We start from the raw sequence: 19,748 nt of genomic DNA, 5'->3' as shown, positions 1-19,748 counted from the left end.
ATGACACGGGAGCCAGTGACTCTGTCAAACACACCACACAGAATGGAAGCCTGGGTTTTATTCATGACCTACCAGTCTCCCTCCTGGGAGGGGGAGAGGGGAGGAGAGGCTAGGGTGGAGCAGACTGCAGCTGCCCTTTGTAGACATACTCCAGCGCAGTGGCAATGGTACGCATGTCCAGCTCGATGCTCCGAGCCCAGTTCTCCACATCCCCAATTTCCTGGGAAGGGGGAGAGGAGATTGGAGGTCAGGAATCAGGGTGGGTAGATTGTGCTTCCTAGGCTGAGCTCGCTCACTCAGATACACCAACTGCTTCCCTGTGCCTGCCTGCCAGCCTGCCTGCCTTTTGAGGTGGATCACTGCAATATTGCTTACACTGGCTTCAACTCCTGGGCTCAGGCTACCCTCCTGCCTTAGCCTCCGGAGTGGCAGGTATGACTGGAGGGTTTTCTGCAGAGCTAAGGATTGAACCCAGGGCTCGTCACTGAGCTACATCCCAAGACCTTGCCTTTTTTTCTTTCTAGCCTTTCTGATACCAGAAGGAATATCTGGGACCGTTCCCACTTCATTCCCTGTCTGAGACAGTTATGAGACTAAACATAGCCGATGGTTGAGTGTGGCCCACCTTAAGTGCCTGGTTGAAGTTCTCCACCATTCCAATCCACTGGCCTGTCTGCTTGGCAAACTGGGCGGCCTGGACCTGGAGGGTCTTCACCTCGTGGTCCAGCTTTCTCTGGTTCATGTAGGCCTGGGCCACACTAAGGATTGGAGGAGGGGAGGATGTCAGCTCATCCAGTTCATAGGGGGTGGTCTCCAGGCCCTACGATAGTGGTAGGACATTAGCCAGGAGGTAGGACTGGGGAGACTTCTGGGTGTGACCCAATGAAGCAGGCTCCTTCCTAGAACCCTAGGGTTCCCAAGAAAGCCCATTTGTGAGCTGACTAGAAGCATACTTTTTCTCATTCTCTCAAGGAGTTTCTGTAGCTGAGATGGGGGATAGGGAGGGTTAACCTGGGGGATATCCCAGAGGGAGAGCTGGGAGGGGAAAGGGAGCATGGGAAAATTCACATCTGGCAGTGATTCGAAGCCCATCGATCTCTGCAAGCAGTTGGGAAGGAAATCAGGCCCCTCCCTGAATATGGGGTGGGGTGGGAGAGTGAACCCCCGCCTTCAGAACCCTGGGTCAAATAAGCCTATCCCAGATTTCCTTGGCTCTTCCTCTCCCCCACCCTTTGAGATGGGGTCTTATGCAGGCCAGGAAGACCTCAAACTTGCCATGGGGATGAAGCTGGCTTGACCTAATCTTCCTGCCTCTGTTGTCCAAGTGCTGGGATCACAGGCATATGCGCACCACCCACAGTCCTTTGACCCACAAAGATGAGTGAACGAACACACACACACACACACACACACACACACACACTCACACACACACACACACTCACACACACACACACACACACACACACACTCACACACTCCTGTCCTTACACTCCAGGCAATCCATCTTTTCTGGCCAATCAAGGTGCTGGCTGTGGTTGCCATCACTACCACACGTTGGTGCTCCGTCTTTTGCTTTCCCTCCTGTATGTAACCACTGTTCCCTCTCTTACTAGCGGATGACCTTTTCGTTCCCTATCCCAAAGCTCTAGGTCAGTGAGGGGAGTCCACATCCGGTGCCGCCACCCACTGGAATGTGTGGGGGCAAAGGAGGCAAAGGGGGGGTGTCCAAGAAAGTGGGCAGGGCACCTGACAAGGGGCCCAGACACACTACGCCTTTGTTTCATTTTCTGGAGAACAGGAGCTGTGGGAAGCAACACAAAACCCTTTCTAATCTGGATTTGGCTTAGCTGCCATCTAAGCTTGAAAGTGGGGTGGCATCTAGCAAGTAAATAGAAAAGAGAGAAGTCCGGCCAGCCTCAGAATTGGTAGCAAAGGAGGTGCCAGTGTGGGAGTCCGGAGAGGAGAGAGCTGTCTGGAAACGAAGACCAGAGGCCAGAAGCCATTTCCCCCTCATCTCTTCTCAGATGAGTAATGGAGATGACCCCAGCCCCTGCACGGCTCCCTTGGATGACTCAGTCTCTGAATTTACAACGGAGCTGTTCTACTTGCCCTGTGGAAGGCATGACATGTACCTCCTTTCTTCCCATAGACAGACTATCAAGTTACCATCTCTGCTGTCTCTCTGAGTCACCCAGGTCCAGGAAATCCTTCCAAGTCTTTGGCTATCACTGGCGTTCTCATTTAGGGTTGGGGTTGGGGGGAGGGTCCCTGGAGACCCCGGAAGGAAGGGAGGGGACAGCCTGGTTTTGTCATAGCTCTTGGCACAGCTGTGCCATCTTGTTCCTGCCAGTTGTTTCCCAGGCTCGCCAGAGTAGGAGGTGAGGAAGGAAAGACGGTATGTGGCGAGAGAGGTTGTCCTTCCCTCCCACCCAAGTGACAGCTGGCCATAAAAAGGGTGAGTGGAGTTGGCCAGATGGCATTAAGTTGTGCCAGGGAAGTCAGTTTGGGGAGGGGGGGGTTCTGTCCTGACTTCCCATCCTCTGCAGCTGCTTAGGAGTCAAAGGTGACTCAAGTTTCCATGAAGTTACACTAGGGAGAGGGCATCAGGGGAGCCGGGATCCTTCAGGAGGACGGCCCGGACGTTGTCTAACCGGGGTGGGTGGAGGAAACCAGTTGGGCGGAGAGGTTCATACCCCACATTGAGGTGATCCACCAAAGCTTCGGTCAGGCAGGTCGCTGCAGTGATGGCCTCTCGACGCCTCTTCTCTGGGGACAGGGGGACAAGGATTGAACAGAGTTTGTATTTGAGAGGTGGTGCTCATGGGCTCCCCATGCTCTTATTACTATTCTAGAAACTGCCAACCAACGTCAGCCCTTTACAGAAGAACCTCACATACATGAAACCAAACCAAACCCCTTTAATTTGGAGGCGAGGAAACTGGCACCCTGAGAGGGGAAGGGACTCCCACAGGCACGGCCAGGACTCGTCCCAGACACCCTTTCTCCACTACTTTGGGCAATGGATTGGCAACTCCAGGATTCCCAGTGTGGGCCTTAGGAAGGGCACGCTTCACAGCCTTGGCTGTGGTGGCAGACCCGTTGGAACCGGCCGCTGGGCGGTCCCCAACTCCCTCCCGCTTCCGGGGTGAGGCAGCCTGGGCCCATTGGCACCCAGTGTGGGGAGCCGGGGGCGGGGCTCAGGCGCCGCCTAGGCGGGGTCGGGGGAGTTGCCGAGGGGCCCGGAGCTTCCGCAAGTGCCGGCCCCGATCCTCTGCCCTGCACTCGGGTCGCCCGCTAGCCGGCGCCCTCCCCGGGAGCGGGAGGTCACCCGAGGGCCAGGCTTCGGGCAGAAGCTAGGCCGCGGCCGATGGGACTGCGCGCTCACCCTGCAGCTCCTTGCGCTCATTCTGCTTGGCCTGGTGTTCTTTGAGCAGGCGGGACAGCATGGTCGTATCTGGCCGGGCGTGGGCACAAAGGGCCCCTCCCGCGGGCTGCGGAGCTGGGTTGCGCCGGGGCTCACGCCGGGCCGGGGTCACGTGGCGGCGGCGTCACGTGACGCGGGAGCCGCCCTCTCTCTCTGGCGTTGGGTAATCGGTAGTGACTGTAACGGAGGGAAGTGGAGGGTTGGGTGTAGTAGGTGAGCCGGTTCTTTTTTTTTTTTTTTTTTTTTTTTAGCGTGGAAGCGCTTTTCCTATTCACTCATGCTGGGTAGTCGGTTTCCACGTGCTCTGTCCGTCTGTCCGTCCCCGAACGCATTGAAATGCTTTTCCTCCCCTCGCCTTACTTCCTGGCACTGCTTGCTGGCCGGCAGGCACTCTGGATTCCCGCTTTCCTCTCCCCCAGAAGAGAAGGCTCTCTCCTCTCTTCCCAGCCCAGAGTCACCTCACCACTCCACCTAGGTTCCCCTAGCTCTGGGAACTCACTACAGTGAAGCATTTTTAGGCGCCACAAGCGGCCTTCTAGGGAGCTTTGCTAATGTTGCGGGCTCTGAGTGGCGAATGCAAACTCCATCCCTGCCCTTTTGTGGTCAGGGAATGCGAACCCATTTTAGTCGTGGCAGAAACCTAAGTGCTGGCAAAGTGAAAGGTAAATTATACAGTGCCTCTCTTGCCCAAGAAAGAATGCTTCCAGGATTAATTCCAACAAGAAAAATTATAAACATCATTAATTTACTGCTGTTGTTACAGTCTGTCTGCCTCTCTGCCTGCCTGCTTGCTTGCCTGTCTTTCTGTCTGTTTCTCTTGGCTCCCTGTGCTTTTCAGGATGGCCTGTAATTCAGGAGTCTTCTACTTCAGGCCCACAAGCAACTGGGGCTATGGAGTGCATTACAAGTGTGCAGACATGCCCCGGCGTGGTAGCACATGCCTTTGATCCTAGCACCCCAGAGGCAGAAGCAGGGTGATCTCCAGGGCAGCCAGGACTACAAAGAGAGACCCTGTCTCAAGGCAAAAACAAACAAATGTGGAGACATGCTGAGCAAAATTTGGTCAGTTTGCTTACCTGCTCAATAATAGTTTTATTGTTAATAAAATAAGGTGATTAGGTTAATATTTAGCTGATGCAAACTTGTCAGGAGGCTGAGGTGGAAGAATGGGGAATTCTAGATCAGTTTGGCTTCAAACTCAGAAATCCATCTGCCTCTGTCTCCCGAGTACAGTGATTAGAGGTGTGCAACACTGCCCTGCTGAAATTTCTTTATTTTTTTTTAAGATTTATTTATTATGTGTACAGTATTCTGCCTGCATGTATGTCTACAGGCCAGAAGAGGGCACCAGATCTCATTACAGATGGTTGTGAGCCACAGTGTAGTTGCTGGGAATTGAACACAGGACCTCTGTAAGATCAGCCAGTGCTCTTAACCACTAAGCCATCTTGCCAGCACCCCACTGAAATTTCTCAATAAGAGTTGAGAATTATTGATCCATTTGTGCATTTATCTATTTCGTTTATTTTTTGTGTGGGTTGTGGTGATACTCTAGGGAGTCACCTCTCTCTCTCTCTCTCTCTCTCTCTCTCAGACAGTGTTTCTCTGTGTAGCTCTGGCTGTCTTGGAACTCCCTCTGGTCTTGAACTCACAGAGATCCTTCTGCCTCTGCATCCCGAGTGCAGGGATTAAACACAGTCACCATCACTGCCTGGCTCAGTTCTCTCTTTTAACAGATGGGTCCTGAGGATGGAATTCAGACCTTGCTGGCCCTCGTTCAGCAATTTGAAGAGTGGCGTCTTATGTTCTGGGAGATGAGTGAGAAGAATCATGAAACTGCTGTTAAATGACAGCGTTAAGCAGAATCTCACGAACTGTCAGAATAACATTTAGGAGCTCTCATTTTCATGTATGTGTGTATGCTCACAGTGCCAGTGGGGACCGCAAGAGTACTTATCCTCCGGAGCTAGAATCCAAGACAGTTCTAAGGTACTTGGCGGGGTGCTGTGTGCTGAACTCAGGTCTTCTGGGAGAGTAGCGTACATGGCTGGTTTTGTGCGTCAATTTGACATAAGCTAAAACCATCAGAGGAAGGACCTTCAGCTGAGGAAATGCTTCCTTGAGATCCAGCTGTAAGGCATTTTCTCATTTAGTGATCAATGTGGGAGGGCCCAGCCCATGGTGATGGTGCCATCCCTGGGCTGCTGGTCCTGGGTTCTACAAGAACAAGCCAGCACCCCTTCATAGCCTCTGCATCAGCTTTCCCTTTCAGATCCTGCCCTGATTGAGCTCCTGTTGATGTTTGATAAGGATCAGGAGAAACAAATAGGCCGAATAGATGTTTATTATAGACAGATGAACATCATAGACAGATGAACACCAGCAGGTTCCTGGTCCCATGCCTCTGGATGTTCTCCTGTCCCCATGCTGCAAGTAAGAGAGCTCTCCGAGCCCCCTCCTCAGACTGGCCCTGTCTCCACCCCCAATGGGCATGGTCTATGCCACAGGTGCAGACAGGTGAACATCTCACTACAAGCTCCTGTCCCGACTTCCTTCAGTGATGAACAACAATGCTGAAGCGTAAGCCTAATAAACCCTTTCTTTCCCAACTTGCCCTTTGGTCTTGGAGTTTCATCGAAGCAGTAGAAACCCTAACTAAGACAAGTAGCAAGAGATTTTAACTGCTGAGCCATCTTTCCAAGTCCCCATGATAAAATTCTTGAGTAGGAACTGTATTGGGATGTAGCTCAGTGGTGGAGTACTTGCCCTTAGTCCCCAGCACTAAAGACACACAAAAGCTAAATAAAAATGCTGGATAATGTGTATCTGTATGCTTATGTGTCTATTATAAACATTCTCTGAACACTCATAACAGGCCAAGCACTTTGTGTGTTCATTTAATTCCTAGAACAGTCCCGAAAAATATTACCGCTAGGCTGTGGTGGTGCACACCTTTAATCCCAGCCCTCGGGAGGCAGAGGCAGGACGATCTCTGTTAGTTTGAGACCAGCCTGGTCTACATGAGTGAGTTCCAGGACAGGCGCCAAAGCTACACAAAGAAACCCTGTCTTGAAAAACAAAACAACAACAAAAATTACGGTCTTCTCTAGCATGCAGGTGAAGATTCTGAGTTTTGTGTTAGGAAGTGGAACTCCTGATGGGCAGAATTTGGATAAAAATCCAGGCTAATTCATGGGAGTCTGTATTACATAAGCCATGGGAGAGACCCCAGGAAGCAGAGACCCTGAACAGTTTTCAGGGGAGCCTGTTGGGTGTGAGCTGAAGGGAATCCTGGAAGGGGAGGAGTGTTTTGGAAGAGGCCCTATTCTATGGAAGGGCTGATCAATAGAAGCTGGAAGAGTGAAGAATATCACAGGGCAGCATGGGCCAGGGGTCCCCGCCGCCGCCCCCCCCCCCCGCTCTGGCTCCTTCGTCTAGCTGCAGTAAGCAAGCAAAACAGGCAGAATGGAAGATGCCTGCTTCACTCTCAAAGCCTGGGGGCTTGAGAGAGAAGGGCTTGGATTGATCAGGGTGCCAGAAAAGGGAGACAAAAATTGAGAGGGATAGAGAAGGTGGGCTAATGAGAGGGGTTGGTACTGGGCATTTCAGGAGTGACTCAGAGAAAGTGTTAGGACCATCTTGTATTCCCCTGACCTAAGTTGGCACGACTTCCTGACATTTTTCACACTAGAGACTGCCAGGATTTGGCTGACGTCAGTCTCTGCTCTTCTCACCCACATACTGGTTGTTCCTCTGCCCTACAGCTGGGAAGTGGACACGGGGTGGCTGTATCCGGGGACTCCGACCGATGTTATCTTTAATCTGATTTTGCCTGGACCCTTGTTTACCCCGTGACCCCAGTTTCTGCTGTAGTTGGAGCTCATCAGCTTACCCTGACTTTGATAAACGTGGACACAAGTTCCCTGCATCTCCAGAGGATGACTCTCCTACTCATGACTGTCTCTCCCTCTCCCCATCCCCCTTCCCACTCTCTCTGTAGTATGCTTATGTGTGTGTTTATTTGTATTTCTTGGGTCTGAGTGTGTGAGGCTGCCCATGCAGGTATGTGTGGAGGCCGGAGGTTAATTAACACTAGGGCTTCTTCAATGGTTCTTCGTTTATCGAGGCAGGGTCTTTTGCTGAGCCCCAGGTTCACCAGTTCTGGCTAGTCTATCTAGCTAGCTTGCTCCAGTGGACCCAGCCTACCCCTCGAGTTCTGGGATTACAGGTGGCTCCCATGTCTGTCCATCTTAGGCTTTCACATGGGCTCTGAGGACCAGAACTCCACTCCATGTGTTTGCATAACAAGCACATTTCTCTGAGCCACCTCTCCAAACAAATACTTGCAAGTTTTTAGATTGGGTGAGGTGGCTCACACTTGTAATCCCAGTACTTTGGAGGCTAACACAGGATGCTGGCCACAAGTTCAAGGCCAGCATGGGCTACAGAGTGAGTTCCAGACCCTCTTGGGTTACACTGGGTGACCCTGTCTCCAAAACCAAACAAACAGAAAAGAAAACAAAGGAAACAAATGGAAACCTACAGCAACCAAGTAAACAAAGTAAAAAAAAATGCATTTGAAATCGCATTCTGTTCATGTCTCTGAATGATTTTACATTAGAATAAATGAATGTTTCTTCACAGTTCCCTTGTTCCTCTGAGGTCTCTCTCAGAGTTAGTATTATTGAACCAGCTCCAAATAGAGCATCTAGGCCAAACCTTAGTGCTGGGAACTGCTGAGTTGTTAGGGGTTGGGTGAGGACTGAGGGAGTACATGGAGGGAGTGGAGAAGGCTTCACATACTAGGAAGTTTGGCCCCGCTTCAAGAGAGGGGGCTGTTGGCAGTGTGGCCAAATTCCAAATGTTGGTCTAAAGCCAGGGCTCAAAGAAAAGGGGCCCTTAAGACGGTCTAAATGGCTCCCTGTGGGAAGTGACCCCTTGGTCCTCTCTCCAACATGCAAGAGTTTCTTTTGGGTCCTCGAAGTCCAGAGTGGTCAGGCCATTTCCCTATGGACTTCACTCAATCGCATTTATGTTCTTTCTTTCTCAGCCACTCCCCCAGTATGAGCTTTGGCTACAGCCAGAATTCAGAGGCCAGCAAAGGCTTCTAGTGCCGAGAAGTGTGTGGGGTGAGCTAGAAAGTCCTCAAGCTGTGTGTCTTGGGGGGAGAAAGCCTGACCCTCGACAGACAGACACTCCAAGCCCTTGTTACCAGAGGGGGTGAAGAGAGAAGTGGCCCATGCAGTGTGCCTTCTAGAAGCGTTTGCTTACGTTAGCCACAACAGCTGGAAAAAGTATGTTCTGAGGAGCTGGTAAAGAGGGGCTCCATGCACAGGTGGAAAAGGTGTTTAGGGTTGGGGAAGGGACTGGAGAAAACAGCCACTGTCTTTGCCGAGTATAGACATTTCTCAATTAAAATATTTCTTAATTAAAATAATTTTCCCCTATTTTTAATTTTTTTCTTATCCCAGTAATTAAAATAATTTTAGAATGAGAGACAATTGCAAAAGGCTTGGGGACCTTCTGTTCAGTATCCTAGAATGGTGACATGGTTCGTAATTGCAGTTTGACGTCAGAACCAGGAAGCTGACATCGGTACAATACCATTAGTAATCTGCAGGCCTTACTCATTTTTTAAAGTGCCGTTTACACATGCTGTCATCTCTGCTTGTAGTGCTGTGCAATTTTACCCCACGTGTAGATTTTACCTCCACCACAATACAGAGCCTGCAACTGTGAAGGAACCTCGCTTGAGCCTTCCCTTAATACTTGGACTCATTGCCTGCTCCCCTTTATCTCCTGGAAGCACTAGCGTGCTCTTTTTCTGTGTAGTTTTGTCATTTTGAGAATGTTATATCAATGCTTTAACACAGTATTTTTATGTATTTAGTGCTGGGAATCATAATTCATGACTTCATGTATGCTAGGCAGGGACTCTTCCACTAAGCTATGCCCCTGCCCTTTGCTCTTCTGGACTTTAGGCTGGCCCATGAGGGCTTGGATTGAAGGAGTGCAGTACCACGCCCAGCTTTGACCATTGCTTTGAGCATTTTACTAATTTCTAAACTCTTGACTCAACGGCAAGAGGCTTTCTGGCAGGGCATTTAATGTTGACCTCGCCTCACTCTCTGGGTCTCTCTAGTTTCTTCATGTATGTTCACCTACTGTGTGGCTCAGCATGGCAACATTCTGCTTCGGGTTATCCCTTAGGGAAATATATTTGTCTTCATTACTAAGCTGGTCTAGTAGTCTTGTGTGTTCTTCCCCTCCCTTGGCCCACTATTTATAGCCTGGCTAATTTTGGGCGACCAATCTCTCTTATTTTCTGCATCTTCATCCTGTGGCGGGTGAGGTGACTTCTCAAATATTTGGGCAGAGGAGGTCAGAAGCAGATTCTTGGCATCCGATCTCAACCTCGGATTTATGGGAAGCTGGTGGAGCTCAGTGGGGGTGCAGACAGAGGCAAGCCAAGTTGCAGGTGCAGAAAGGAAGGCAGCTGGGACTCTAAAGGCATTTTGACCAGAGTCAGAGGCCAGGGGAGGAGTCATCAGTACTGGGTTCCATCCCTGTTGGGCTCTTCTGAATTTCTGTATCATCTCTTTTCTGCTGACGGGGGCTCTGAGACACAAACACGCCGGAGAAGAAACACCGGGGAACACTGGAGTTAGAACCTAGTAGTGCCAGCCTTGCATGTGTCTGTGTCATAGCAACAGTTTTGAGGCATGCTACACAGCTGCAGAGCATTACAAACATGGCCAAAACCATCGCATGCCTTGTAACTTACCCAGCAGCAAATATTGTCCAGTGATGAGAGTAAGAGCCCACATTCCTTTTTTTCCCTGCCAGAGAAGTATAATCCTGAAGGAGGGAGGTGTGAGGGACCCAGGAGAAGCCGCCTTTAAGAAAGGGGAGAGATCACAAGAATATGAGATATTTGAAGGGCAGAGACATGGAGAAATGGACTGCGAAAGCTCCAAGAGTGACATGTGGGGCAGTAAGAACAGAACTTGAGGTGAAGCCTGAAGACCGATGCCTGGTAAGAGTCAGGAGCCAAGAGGCGAAGTGGAAGGCTGTGAGGCTGCCTTTCTGCCAAATTATTTCCCATCTCATCTCCTGGCACCGCTTCTGGATTATAGTTATAAATAGCAGAGAGATGGGAAAAAAGTCCCCTCCCTTTGCTTCTATCCTAGAGTGGGGGAGGGAAAAGAAGCCCAGGGAGAACTCTTGTTTTTGAGACAGGGTCTTGCTTGCAGAGATCTCTTTTCTGAACCAGCCCAAAACTCTGTGCCCACTCTTGGTTCATTTATTGAGACACGTCTCACTTTGTAGCCCTGGCTACGTAGATCAGGCTGGCTTCCTTCTGTCTGTCTGTCTAGCGCTGAGGTTTGCAGGCGTGGGCCACAAAGTTTGGCTTCTCATTGCTCCTCTTTCCTTTTGAGACAGACTCTGTAGCTCTGGCTGGCCTGGAACTCTCCATGTAGACCAAGCTGACCTCGCAGAGACAGAGATCTGCCTGCCTCTGCCTGCTGGGATTCCTGGGTGACCCACCCTACTCCTTTTGCTCAGTCCCGGAGAAGAGTGGATAGCAGGAATCTCCCTTTCTGTGCCTTCGTCTCGAGTTGTAGAATATCGTTTTAAGGTGTGTTACTTTTGTTTATGCTCGGAAACATTTGTTTAACGATGCAAAGATGCGTTTGGTTAAATAAAATTCACCTGCAGTCAGGAGGCTGGGTCAGCAAATAGCTGACAGGAAATTGTAGGGAGGAGCCAGGTGGAGAGGGTTTATAATGAAGGTCGAGAAAAAGCTCAAAGGACTTCTTGGGATACACTAAGAGGTGCACTTCTTGCTGTTCATCCTCTCTGGGAAGCAGGATTCTACCTCAACCTTTGAATCTTGAGTTCTTTAGCAGGACAGAGATTTAAATAAGTTTCCTTAGTAGCTGTGAAAGAGTCTGCTTGAGGGAACAGAATTGCCTCAGGCTTTGGCTATGAGGCATAAACGCTGCCTGTAGTGGTGGAGTGGCACACACACACACACACACACACACACACACACACACGCACGCACGCACGCACGCACACGCGCGCACACACACTCACGCAACAATTAAAAAGGCAGCAACAATTAAAAAAAAACAAAACAACAGGCCAAGTGTCTTTCTTCTTTGCCCTTCTTGACCCCCTCTTCCCTCTCCACAGTTTAATTTGCAGTTCTTTATTTTACTTTTTTTTTTTTTCTTCACTGCACTTTGAGCTAACTCTTGCTTGGCCTTCCTCCTGCTCTCCGTTCTTTTTCCTCCCTGTTTGTTTGCTCCACTCTCCACACCTGCTGAGTGTTTTCTCTGTGCCTTTGCTTCCCTCGGGTCTCTAGAATGCTGATGCTATTTGTGGGCCCTAAGTCGTTCTTTCGAAGTGGTTTGATTCCTACAGACTAAGAGGTGCGCTATGCTACTCTGGGGAGTCGGAGTCAGTAAAGGAGCACTGGAGATAGAGGCCCAGGAACCCTCTGCTTTCGCTTCTGTATTTAAATAGTGCTTCGGCTTCTCAGGTAGTCAGTTCTTCACCCTCATCCCAGGTCTCTCTTCCTATTGTATTTCTCTCTCTCCACATTCCTGAGCTCAGCCTCCACTTTTTTTTTTTTTTTGAAGCGAGAAGTGCGCTAGGGTGGGGAGGCAGGTGCTAGACTAATTTCTATCGGAGCGGAGCCGAGCTGAGGGTCTGGGCATCCTTGGCTGTGCGCAGCAGTCACCATCTGCTCCGGGAGGCAGGGGGCGGGGCAGCGCGGGGCCAGGGGCGGGGTCTGGGCGGCATCCCGGAGAGGAGGCGGAGCCGGAGCGCACGCTGGCTCTCCCACTGCAGTAGTTGTACTTAGCTGGTCCTGGGGCAGAGGAGAGGGGAGGACTTAAGAGGGGTGCCAAGGTGAAAGATTGGAATATTCCTGAAAGACCAGCCAGATTTCTGAAACCAGAAACACTCCTGGGAAGAACTGGGGGCTCCAGGCGCGCGACGATCTCCTCGCACTAACGGAGCGCTCGCAAGGTTGGTCCCATGGGTAGGATTCCGAGCTGCAATTCCCTCCGGCCCCCTGGGATTTGCTACCTTCTTAGATACTTGTTCGCTGGACTGCTCTTACCATGGGCTGTCGCCTTCAATCTGGATGTGATGGGCGCTCTGCGCAAGGAAGGAGAAGCTGGCAGCCTCTTCGGCTTCTCGGTAGCCCTGCACCGACAATTACAGCCTCGACCCCAGAGCTGGTGAGTCACCGTACCCGCCCAGAGTCTCCAGGCTCAAGCCCTGGGCTACATACCCTTCTCCCAACTCCGCACCTACCAGTCTCTCAATCTTTCAACCATATTCTGCCCACAGGCATCCCTAACTTGAAGTCTTGCCTGGTCTTGTCCAGATCCCCAGACGCAGGCTCTTGCCTTGGGGGAATGAGTTGGAGACCAATGCTCTTGCCAGAGACCCCCTTCCCTCTGCCTTTCCCTTCAGTTTGCATCCTTGCTCCAGCCCTGCATGCCCGATTCCTTCTCTTCCTTGGAGGTGGATGGGTGGGTGGGGACAGCGGCGAACTGCTCCAGGCAAGGAGGGCTGAGCATTCTGTTTCTGTACAGGGTGGAAGGAGTGGGCAAGGACAGAGAGGATGAGGGTGCCATGGGAGAGAAAACAAATAGCATGGAGTGATGACTGCAGGGAGGCCCGGAGTGACATGGCTCAACACAGCCGGGAGGCTAGAGGAGGACCAGAGAGGGCCCGGCAATCTGCAGAGATGGTTTAGTCACAGACAGTGGCAGGAAAATAGACTCCGAGTAGTAGCAAGGGATGGTGTCACCACCACTGCCAGAAACAACAACATCATCCTCAACATCAGCAGCAGCAGCAGCAAGATCCAGTAAAGGTGCCAAGCTGCTTCCTTTCCTCCTCAGGGAATGCCCAACTCCAGAAATCTCCTTAGTAGGGAAAGACAAGGAGGAGTGAGGTGTAGAGGACAATTGTCATCTTTTCAGGACGTCTGGTAGATAGACACACTTGCAGCTGACTGTGTCTCTGTATCCTTGATTCTTGCCACACAGAAAAAGAGGCAAGGACAGGAAGAAAGCTTCCCACCCCCTCCCGCCAAAGGGCATCCCCCCCCAATAGCCAATGCATACGCCACATTTAAGTGTCCATTACTGGGATCGATGCTGTCCCCAGGGACTGTCTTCTCCCCTTACTATTGGTTTGGGGGGCAGGAGGCAGGGACAACAGTTTTTTTTCCTCCTCATCCTCTGGAGGTGGGGGTAGCCTTAATCTTCCTTCTTCCATTATTCCTGCCATCTGGGAGAAGGCATGCTCTCTAAACCTTTGGGAAAGATAGAAGCCGACTGATGTCTCAAGCCCTTAGCAAGCTTCATCTTCATCCCTTCCTCCCTCCCTCCTTCCTTACCCCATCTGTTAGCGTTCCAGGCCCGGAGGCCTTTTTAGGACATGCCGAACTCTCTGAGTTATTTCCAGGCAAATTCTAGGTTATTTTTAATAGCTTGTCTCTTGTCATTTATTTTCCCCTTCTCTGAAGGTGGCCCCTGATCCTGTCTTTCAGAGCCAAGTTGGGGGCATTCCCGGAGGGGCCTGACTGTCTGGCTCTGTTTTGCTCCAGCAGGGGGCATTCTACTGTCTGTAGGGTAAGGGGTAAGGGGGGGGGGGGGACACGGAGAAGTTGTCCTGACGAGAAGACCTCGTTTGCTTCCAGTCTAACCTAGAGATAAAACTTTGAGGTCTGACCTTACTTTCCTCTGTATTTGTCACCTCATTTATTCTCATCAACTGTGGTACAACGTCTCTATCATATGGGGCTGTTTGGGGGTGGGATTAAAAGTCCTTAATACACATAAAATAGCTTAGAATAGCACAAGCCTTGTAGTGAGTGCTGTGAAAATGTTCATTGTGCCGGAGCTCTTGTGTTGGGCTTCAGAGAGCTTGAGAACAACAGCGTTACAGCATCCAGGTTCCAGAAGCTTGGCTGAAGGGGCCCCAGGCTGAGCTAGCCTTCCTGGCCAGCCATGCAGCTTTCCCAGAGGGCCACTCAGACTGCACTGGGTTGGGGTGTGGGGGGGGCAGACTGGGGCTGAAGCTCTGGTAGTGTGTTACTTATGGGGCTCCCAGGTGCACTCTGTACCCAGCGGCCAACACCACCCTCACGCCCACCCCTGCCCCTTGCAGTGGCTGGAGCTGTGGTTACTGTTCTCTCTGAAGGCCCTGGGGTGGTTGGGCTCCTGGGATGAAGCCAGGAAGGAGAATGTGGCTGGAGCAGAGGTGACGGGGTGCTCGTGTTCCAGAAGAAGTGGCTGGGTTCTTTCTTCCAGGAGTGGGAGCGGCTACTCAGTGTCTGTCTATATGAAGCTTTTCCTTCTTGCCGCTCTTGACCTTCAGGGGAGACATCAACCCTGAACACACACTTCTACTTCTTTGGCTGTGCAGCTGTACTCTGGGCAGTGCAGGCCCTGCATGTCTCCCTGAGTCCACAAAAGGTGTGAGCCCAGTAAATGAGTCCCGGCACTTCCTATGGGGTGAGCACAAAGATAAGTCAGACAACCCCAGTGTAACAGACAGCATCCTGTGTGTTTGCAGGCTGGTGCACTGCGGACGGGTGTGAAAGCTGGGGTTTGTTTTCCCAGGGCACCATCGCCTGGATTTCCCAGGGTGTCACCTTTCCCCTCTCTTCCTTTTTCTGGAGTGGTTTCAGCCTTCTGAAAACAGGCCAGGCAATGAGTGGACTGACCAAGTAATTAGGCAGATATAGATCTAAATGTGGGCAGGTTTCTTGCTTGAAGCATTTGAATGAGTATGCTCATCTGGAAGACAGGAACCCTTATCTTACAGCACTGTGAAATCACCTAGGATAACGCTTGTGGCTCATCTCCTAGGAATCTGAGGGGAGAGTGGTAAAGGTTAATTTTTTTTCCAACCTCCTTGTCCAGCCTGGGGCTTGGCCTATAGAAGGTACTATGTCGTCTTATATCAATCAGTGCCTGACCCAGAGCTTGGTGTATGATGGGGTATCAGTCAACGGTGGTGAGACAATGATGAACATATGTCCTCTCTTTCTTCCTGCTTCCCCCAGTTTAAAATATATATATATATATATATATATATATATATATATATTGCCTCTCTCTCTCTCTCTCTCTCTCTCTCTCTCTCTCTCTCTCTCTCTCTCTCTGTGTGTGTGTGTGTGTGTGTGCATGCACTGCTTGCATGCCTAGTGTCCATGAAGGCCAGAAGAGAATGTCAGATCTCCTGGAGTTGGAGTTAAAATGGTCATGAGCTGCCTTGTGGCTGCCGAGAACCAAACCCTGATCCTCTGCAGGAGCAACAAGTGCACCTGTTAAGCCACCCTCCTGATCCCTCATCCCACATCGTAAAAGATGAATTTTACATTTTTAAAAAAAATGTATGTGTTTGTGTGTGTTCTCTGTGGCATATACATTTATGTGCACCATGTGAGTACGGGAGCCCACAGAGGTCATTGGATCCCCTGGAGTGGGAATGTTTCAGGCCATTGGGAACCACCTGGTGTGGGTGCTGGGAACAGAACCCAGGGCTTCTGCATGAGCAGCAAGTAATCCTGACTACTGAGCCATCTTTCCAGCTGCACGTTCCCCCGACCCTGCTTGACACTGGCTCTGATGTGAGATGACAGCTGCTAAGTAAGAGACAGCAGGGGTTGTGGGAACCTTTCCCTGCACTCGACAAGGTTTGGCTCAGTGCCCCGCAGATGCCTGTCTGTAATACTGTCCGGCAGTTGTGAGATTTACCCCCAGGATGGGACATGGAAGCGGGGGTGGGGGGGGAGAGGACTTGGGACTTGTCAAGAGTGCTGCCTACCACTCTTGAGCCTTTCCCGAAGAGAAAGGTTGCTGTCTGGGTATCAGTTACTTTACCTTACTTCCCTGCCACTTCTGGCTTCTGGGCTCAGTCCTGGGGGACCCAGGAAGCATCCATTCCCAGCACAGTCCTTCTCTGGGGAAGACGCTTTGGCTGTAATCATGGAAAATTGTTCTGCCAAGAAAGTTGTAACTAAGAAAAAGGCTAAGGGGGCAGTGAGAGAGAGAGAGAGAGAGAGAGAGAGAGAGAGAGAGAGAGAGAGAGAGAGAGAGAGAGAAGACTGGGTAGGGGTGGAGGGAGAGGAAAAGGGAAAGATGTGGGAGGCAAAGGTAGGGCAGGGAAAGGGGTTCTGGGTGTGGGGAGGAGGGGCTGGTGGGGTTAGAGAAACCTTTGAGAAACCTTTCCCTACGTCCATGCCAGTGGGCAAGGCTGAGTTTGGGGCTTCCAGAGCTACCCTGGGTAGGGTCTTTGCTGGACACATGGTGAAGGGGAAGCAGTCCATTTCTAGCCTCTCATCTGGTCCCCGAAGCTGTCCCCAAGCCTTTACAGTGCTAGTCTGTGTGCCTGCTGGTCGTTCTCCAGCATTCTCTTGCCATCTCTGGCAGGGTTTCAACTGGACCAGGGTTAGGGAGGAGGGCAGAGTCCGAGGCTGGGGCCAAGCAGGGGGTGGAGAAGCTTGTTGGGAACAGGTGCTAGGAACAGGCAGTTCTCTTAAGCTAGCAATGCTGACAGGCTGCTCTGGCTGGCTGGCATGTGTGTATTTACGTGTCTCTATTCACTCTTTCTGTTGGTGCTCTATGTAGAGAATAAGTACACATACAACATGATTGTAGGTCCAGGTCTTTTAACACGTCCTTGCCAGAATTTGAGAAAAATTACTTTTTCCCCCCTTTAGTACTTGGAACACTCTGCTTGGCACTGAGGGGTTGGGGCCAGGGAAGCTCTGCGGTGGTTGGAGCACTCTGGCCTCGGAATCTAGCCCTTATCCCTCCCATCCTACAGGCTGCTGGTGGGTGCTCCCCAGGCCCTGGCTCTTCCTGGGCAGCAAGCAAATCGCACTGGAGGCCTCTTTGCTTGTCCCCTGAGCCTAGAGGAGACGGACTGCTACCGAGTCGACATCGACCGGGGAGGTGTGGCCTTGGGATTGTGATGTGGGGGCGGCATGTGAAGAGGGGTGGGCAGGACTTTGTCTCCTGTCCCCTCCCCTGATACCCAGTGTCTTTCTTCAGCTAATGTGCAAAAGGAAAGCAAGGAAAACCAGTGGTTGGGAGTCAGTGTTCGGAGCCAGGGACCCGGGGGCAAGATTGTCGTGAGTACTACTTCTTGGGACAATGCAGAGGTTATGATGGGATCAAAGGCTCAAAGGGATCCTCCTCCCTCTCTGCTTCCTGAGTGCTGTGATTTAGGTCTTGTGGCATCATGCCTTTTAGTTATGACAAGTCTTTTTCTCTTCTGTGTCTGTCACTAACATACGTAGAAATACAATTATCAGTAGAAGCCATCATGAGGCTGAATACAACCAATGTTAACTAAATGGTCAATTTTCTAGTCTGTAAGTCCAAAGGAGAGTAGAGAGAAAGGACCACTGCAAACATGGTACTCTGAGCCATGCTCCTGAGAGGAGGTAATTCTCAGAGAATGGATGCTAGGGGTTGTTATTTTTGGAGGTGATAACACTTACAAAGGTCTGAGAAGGTGACTCAGTAAAGGGCTTGCTGTTCAAGTATGAGCATCTGAGTTGGATTCCTAGAATCAACATTAAAAAAAGCAACATTTGGAGGTTGTGCTTATAACCCCTGCAATAGGGAGGCAGAGACAGGAGGATCCCTGGGGCTTACTGGCCAGCCAGTCTAGCCCAGTTGGAAGGGCCCTGGTCCCAGTGAGAGGCTGTCTCAAAAGAATCGAACAGCTCCTGAAGAATGACACCCAGGGTTATCCTCTAATTTTCACATGCACCTGACACATGTATGTGTGCATTGATATTGCATGCATGTTCCCCTGCACACATCTGCATGAACACACACTACAAGATTGTCACATGTTCTATGTACCATTACACGTTTGTGAGTATCCAGGTGGATGTAGGCAAAGCCATCTTTCTTCAAGTGGCTACAGATGGGATACTGGATAAGGACCTCACACTGGATGGGTGACGGTGCTCAAGTGATGTTGGCATAGGGTTGTGTGAGCGTGCCACGGGTGCGTGCGTGTGTGTGCACGCACGTGTGTGTGTCTTGCCAAAAGTCTGCCTACATATGAGCAGCATGTAGGTCCCTGGTAAACGCAGGGGAATGACCTGACCCCGCCCTGCCCCGCCCCACCCCGATTCTCTCACAGACCTGTGCACACAGATATGAGTCTCGACAGAGAGTGGACCAGATCCTGGAGACTCGGGATGTGATTGGCCGCTGTTTTGTGCTAAGCGAGGACCTGGCCATCCGTGATGAGTTGGATGGTGGGGAGTGGAAGTTCTGTGAGGGGCGCCCCCAGGGCCATGAACAGTTTGGGTTCTGCCAGCAGGGCACAGCTGCCACCTTCTCCCCCGACAGCCACTATCTCGTCTTTGGGGCTCCAGGAACCTATAACTGGAAGGGTGAGTCATTCACTGGGGAGGGTGGAGGAGGAGACCAAAACCTCCTCTTACCTCAGAGACGGGACTGCCAGCAGCACGTGGCCAGGCACGACCGCGGGTTCATTGGCATATTGAGCTGGGGCAGGGCCATGCCCTCCACTACTCCCATCTTTCTAGCCTATAAGTGAATGGGGGTGCCTACCCTCCATTGCATGGCCATGTGTTTATCTACACATTGGCATGAGCTTCCACGTGCACGGCTGGGCCAGGGCCTGCATGCTCCAGCACAGCAGCTCACTCCTCATCACTGCCATTCCCGTCTCTGCACGCTGCCACTGGCTGAGCTGACACTTGGTGAGTGTGATGCCATGTCTGGGGGACACTAGAAGCTTGGGCCAGGGAGGTGGAGGAGGGCAGGGGGCTTCCCCGTGGGCCTCTCCCATGGAGTGTCTCGAGTGAGGGGTGCGCCTCCCTCCTGCCTTCAGTAGTGACAGGGACTGTTCTTGCAGGCACAGCCAGAGTGGAGCTCTGTGCACAGGGCTCGTCGGACCTGGCACACCTGGACGATGGGCCCTACGAGGCAGGGGGCGAGAAGGAGCAAAACCCCCGCCTCATTCCGGTCCCTGCCAACAGCTACTTTGGTAGGGACCCCTCCCTGGTCCAGAGCCTCTCTAATTCTAGTTTCCTCTCTCTCCACGCTCCCATCTTCCTGTCTCCATCTCTCTCTGTTGCTTTGTTTCTGGCTTCTTGGTTTCTCTCTGTGTCTTCCTCCCCTCCTTCCCATTTTACCTTCTTCTGGCCTTTTTTATCTGTCTCTTTCTTCCTACCCCATGTTCCCTTCTCTTGCTGGCCTTTCCTTCCCTGGTGTCTCTCCCCGACCTGCCC

General features: G+C 51.4%; 2 protein-coding genes across 5 annotated transcripts in view; one reads left to right on the top strand and one right to left on the bottom strand.

Annotated features, from left to right (window-relative positions):
* Positions 1 to 38: 38 nt before the first annotated feature.
* On the bottom strand, positions 39 to 3,520 carry Bloc1s1 (biogenesis of lysosomal organelles complex 1 subunit 1). The gene is made up of 4 exons (XM_051176013.1): positions 3,389 to 3,520; positions 2,697 to 2,769; positions 626 to 758; positions 39 to 220 (listed from the first exon to the last, which is right to left on the bottom strand). The coding sequence occupies exons 1-4, from the start codon at positions 3,447 to 3,449 to the stop codon at positions 110 to 112; spliced, it is 378 nt and encodes a 125-aa protein (XP_051031970.1). The 5' UTR covers positions 3,450 to 3,520; the 3' UTR covers positions 39 to 109.
* An 8,784-nt stretch (positions 3,521 to 12,304) lies between these two features.
* Positions 12,305 to 19,748, top strand: part of Itga7 (integrin subunit alpha 7) — a 19,940-nt gene continuing 12,496 nt past the window's right edge. For 2 of the 4 annotated variants that reach the window (XM_051176009.1, XM_051176007.1), the window contains exons 1-5: positions 12,305 to 12,681; positions 17,294 to 17,421; positions 17,521 to 17,600; positions 18,629 to 18,884; positions 19,373 to 19,504. In XM_051176009.1, coding sequence (XP_051031966.1) covers positions 12,476 to 12,681; positions 17,294 to 17,421; positions 17,521 to 17,600; positions 18,629 to 18,884; positions 19,373 to 19,504 — 802 coding nt within the window. In that variant the 5' untranslated portion in view covers positions 12,305 to 12,475. Of the gene's footprint in view, positions 12,682 to 17,293; positions 17,422 to 17,520; positions 17,601 to 18,628; positions 18,885 to 19,039; positions 19,218 to 19,372; positions 19,505 to 19,748 lie in introns of those variants that run through there. The other 2 variants (XM_051176008.1, XM_051176010.1) reach the window with 2 other exon arrangements.

The sequence above is a fragment of the Phodopus roborovskii genome, unplaced genomic scaffold (assembly GCF_943737965.1).
Source record: "Phodopus roborovskii unplaced genomic scaffold, PHOROB, whole genome shotgun sequence".
NCBI lineage: Eukaryota > Metazoa > Chordata > Mammalia > Rodentia > Cricetidae > Phodopus > Phodopus roborovskii.
This window is presented reverse-complemented; position numbering and strand designations above follow the sequence as displayed.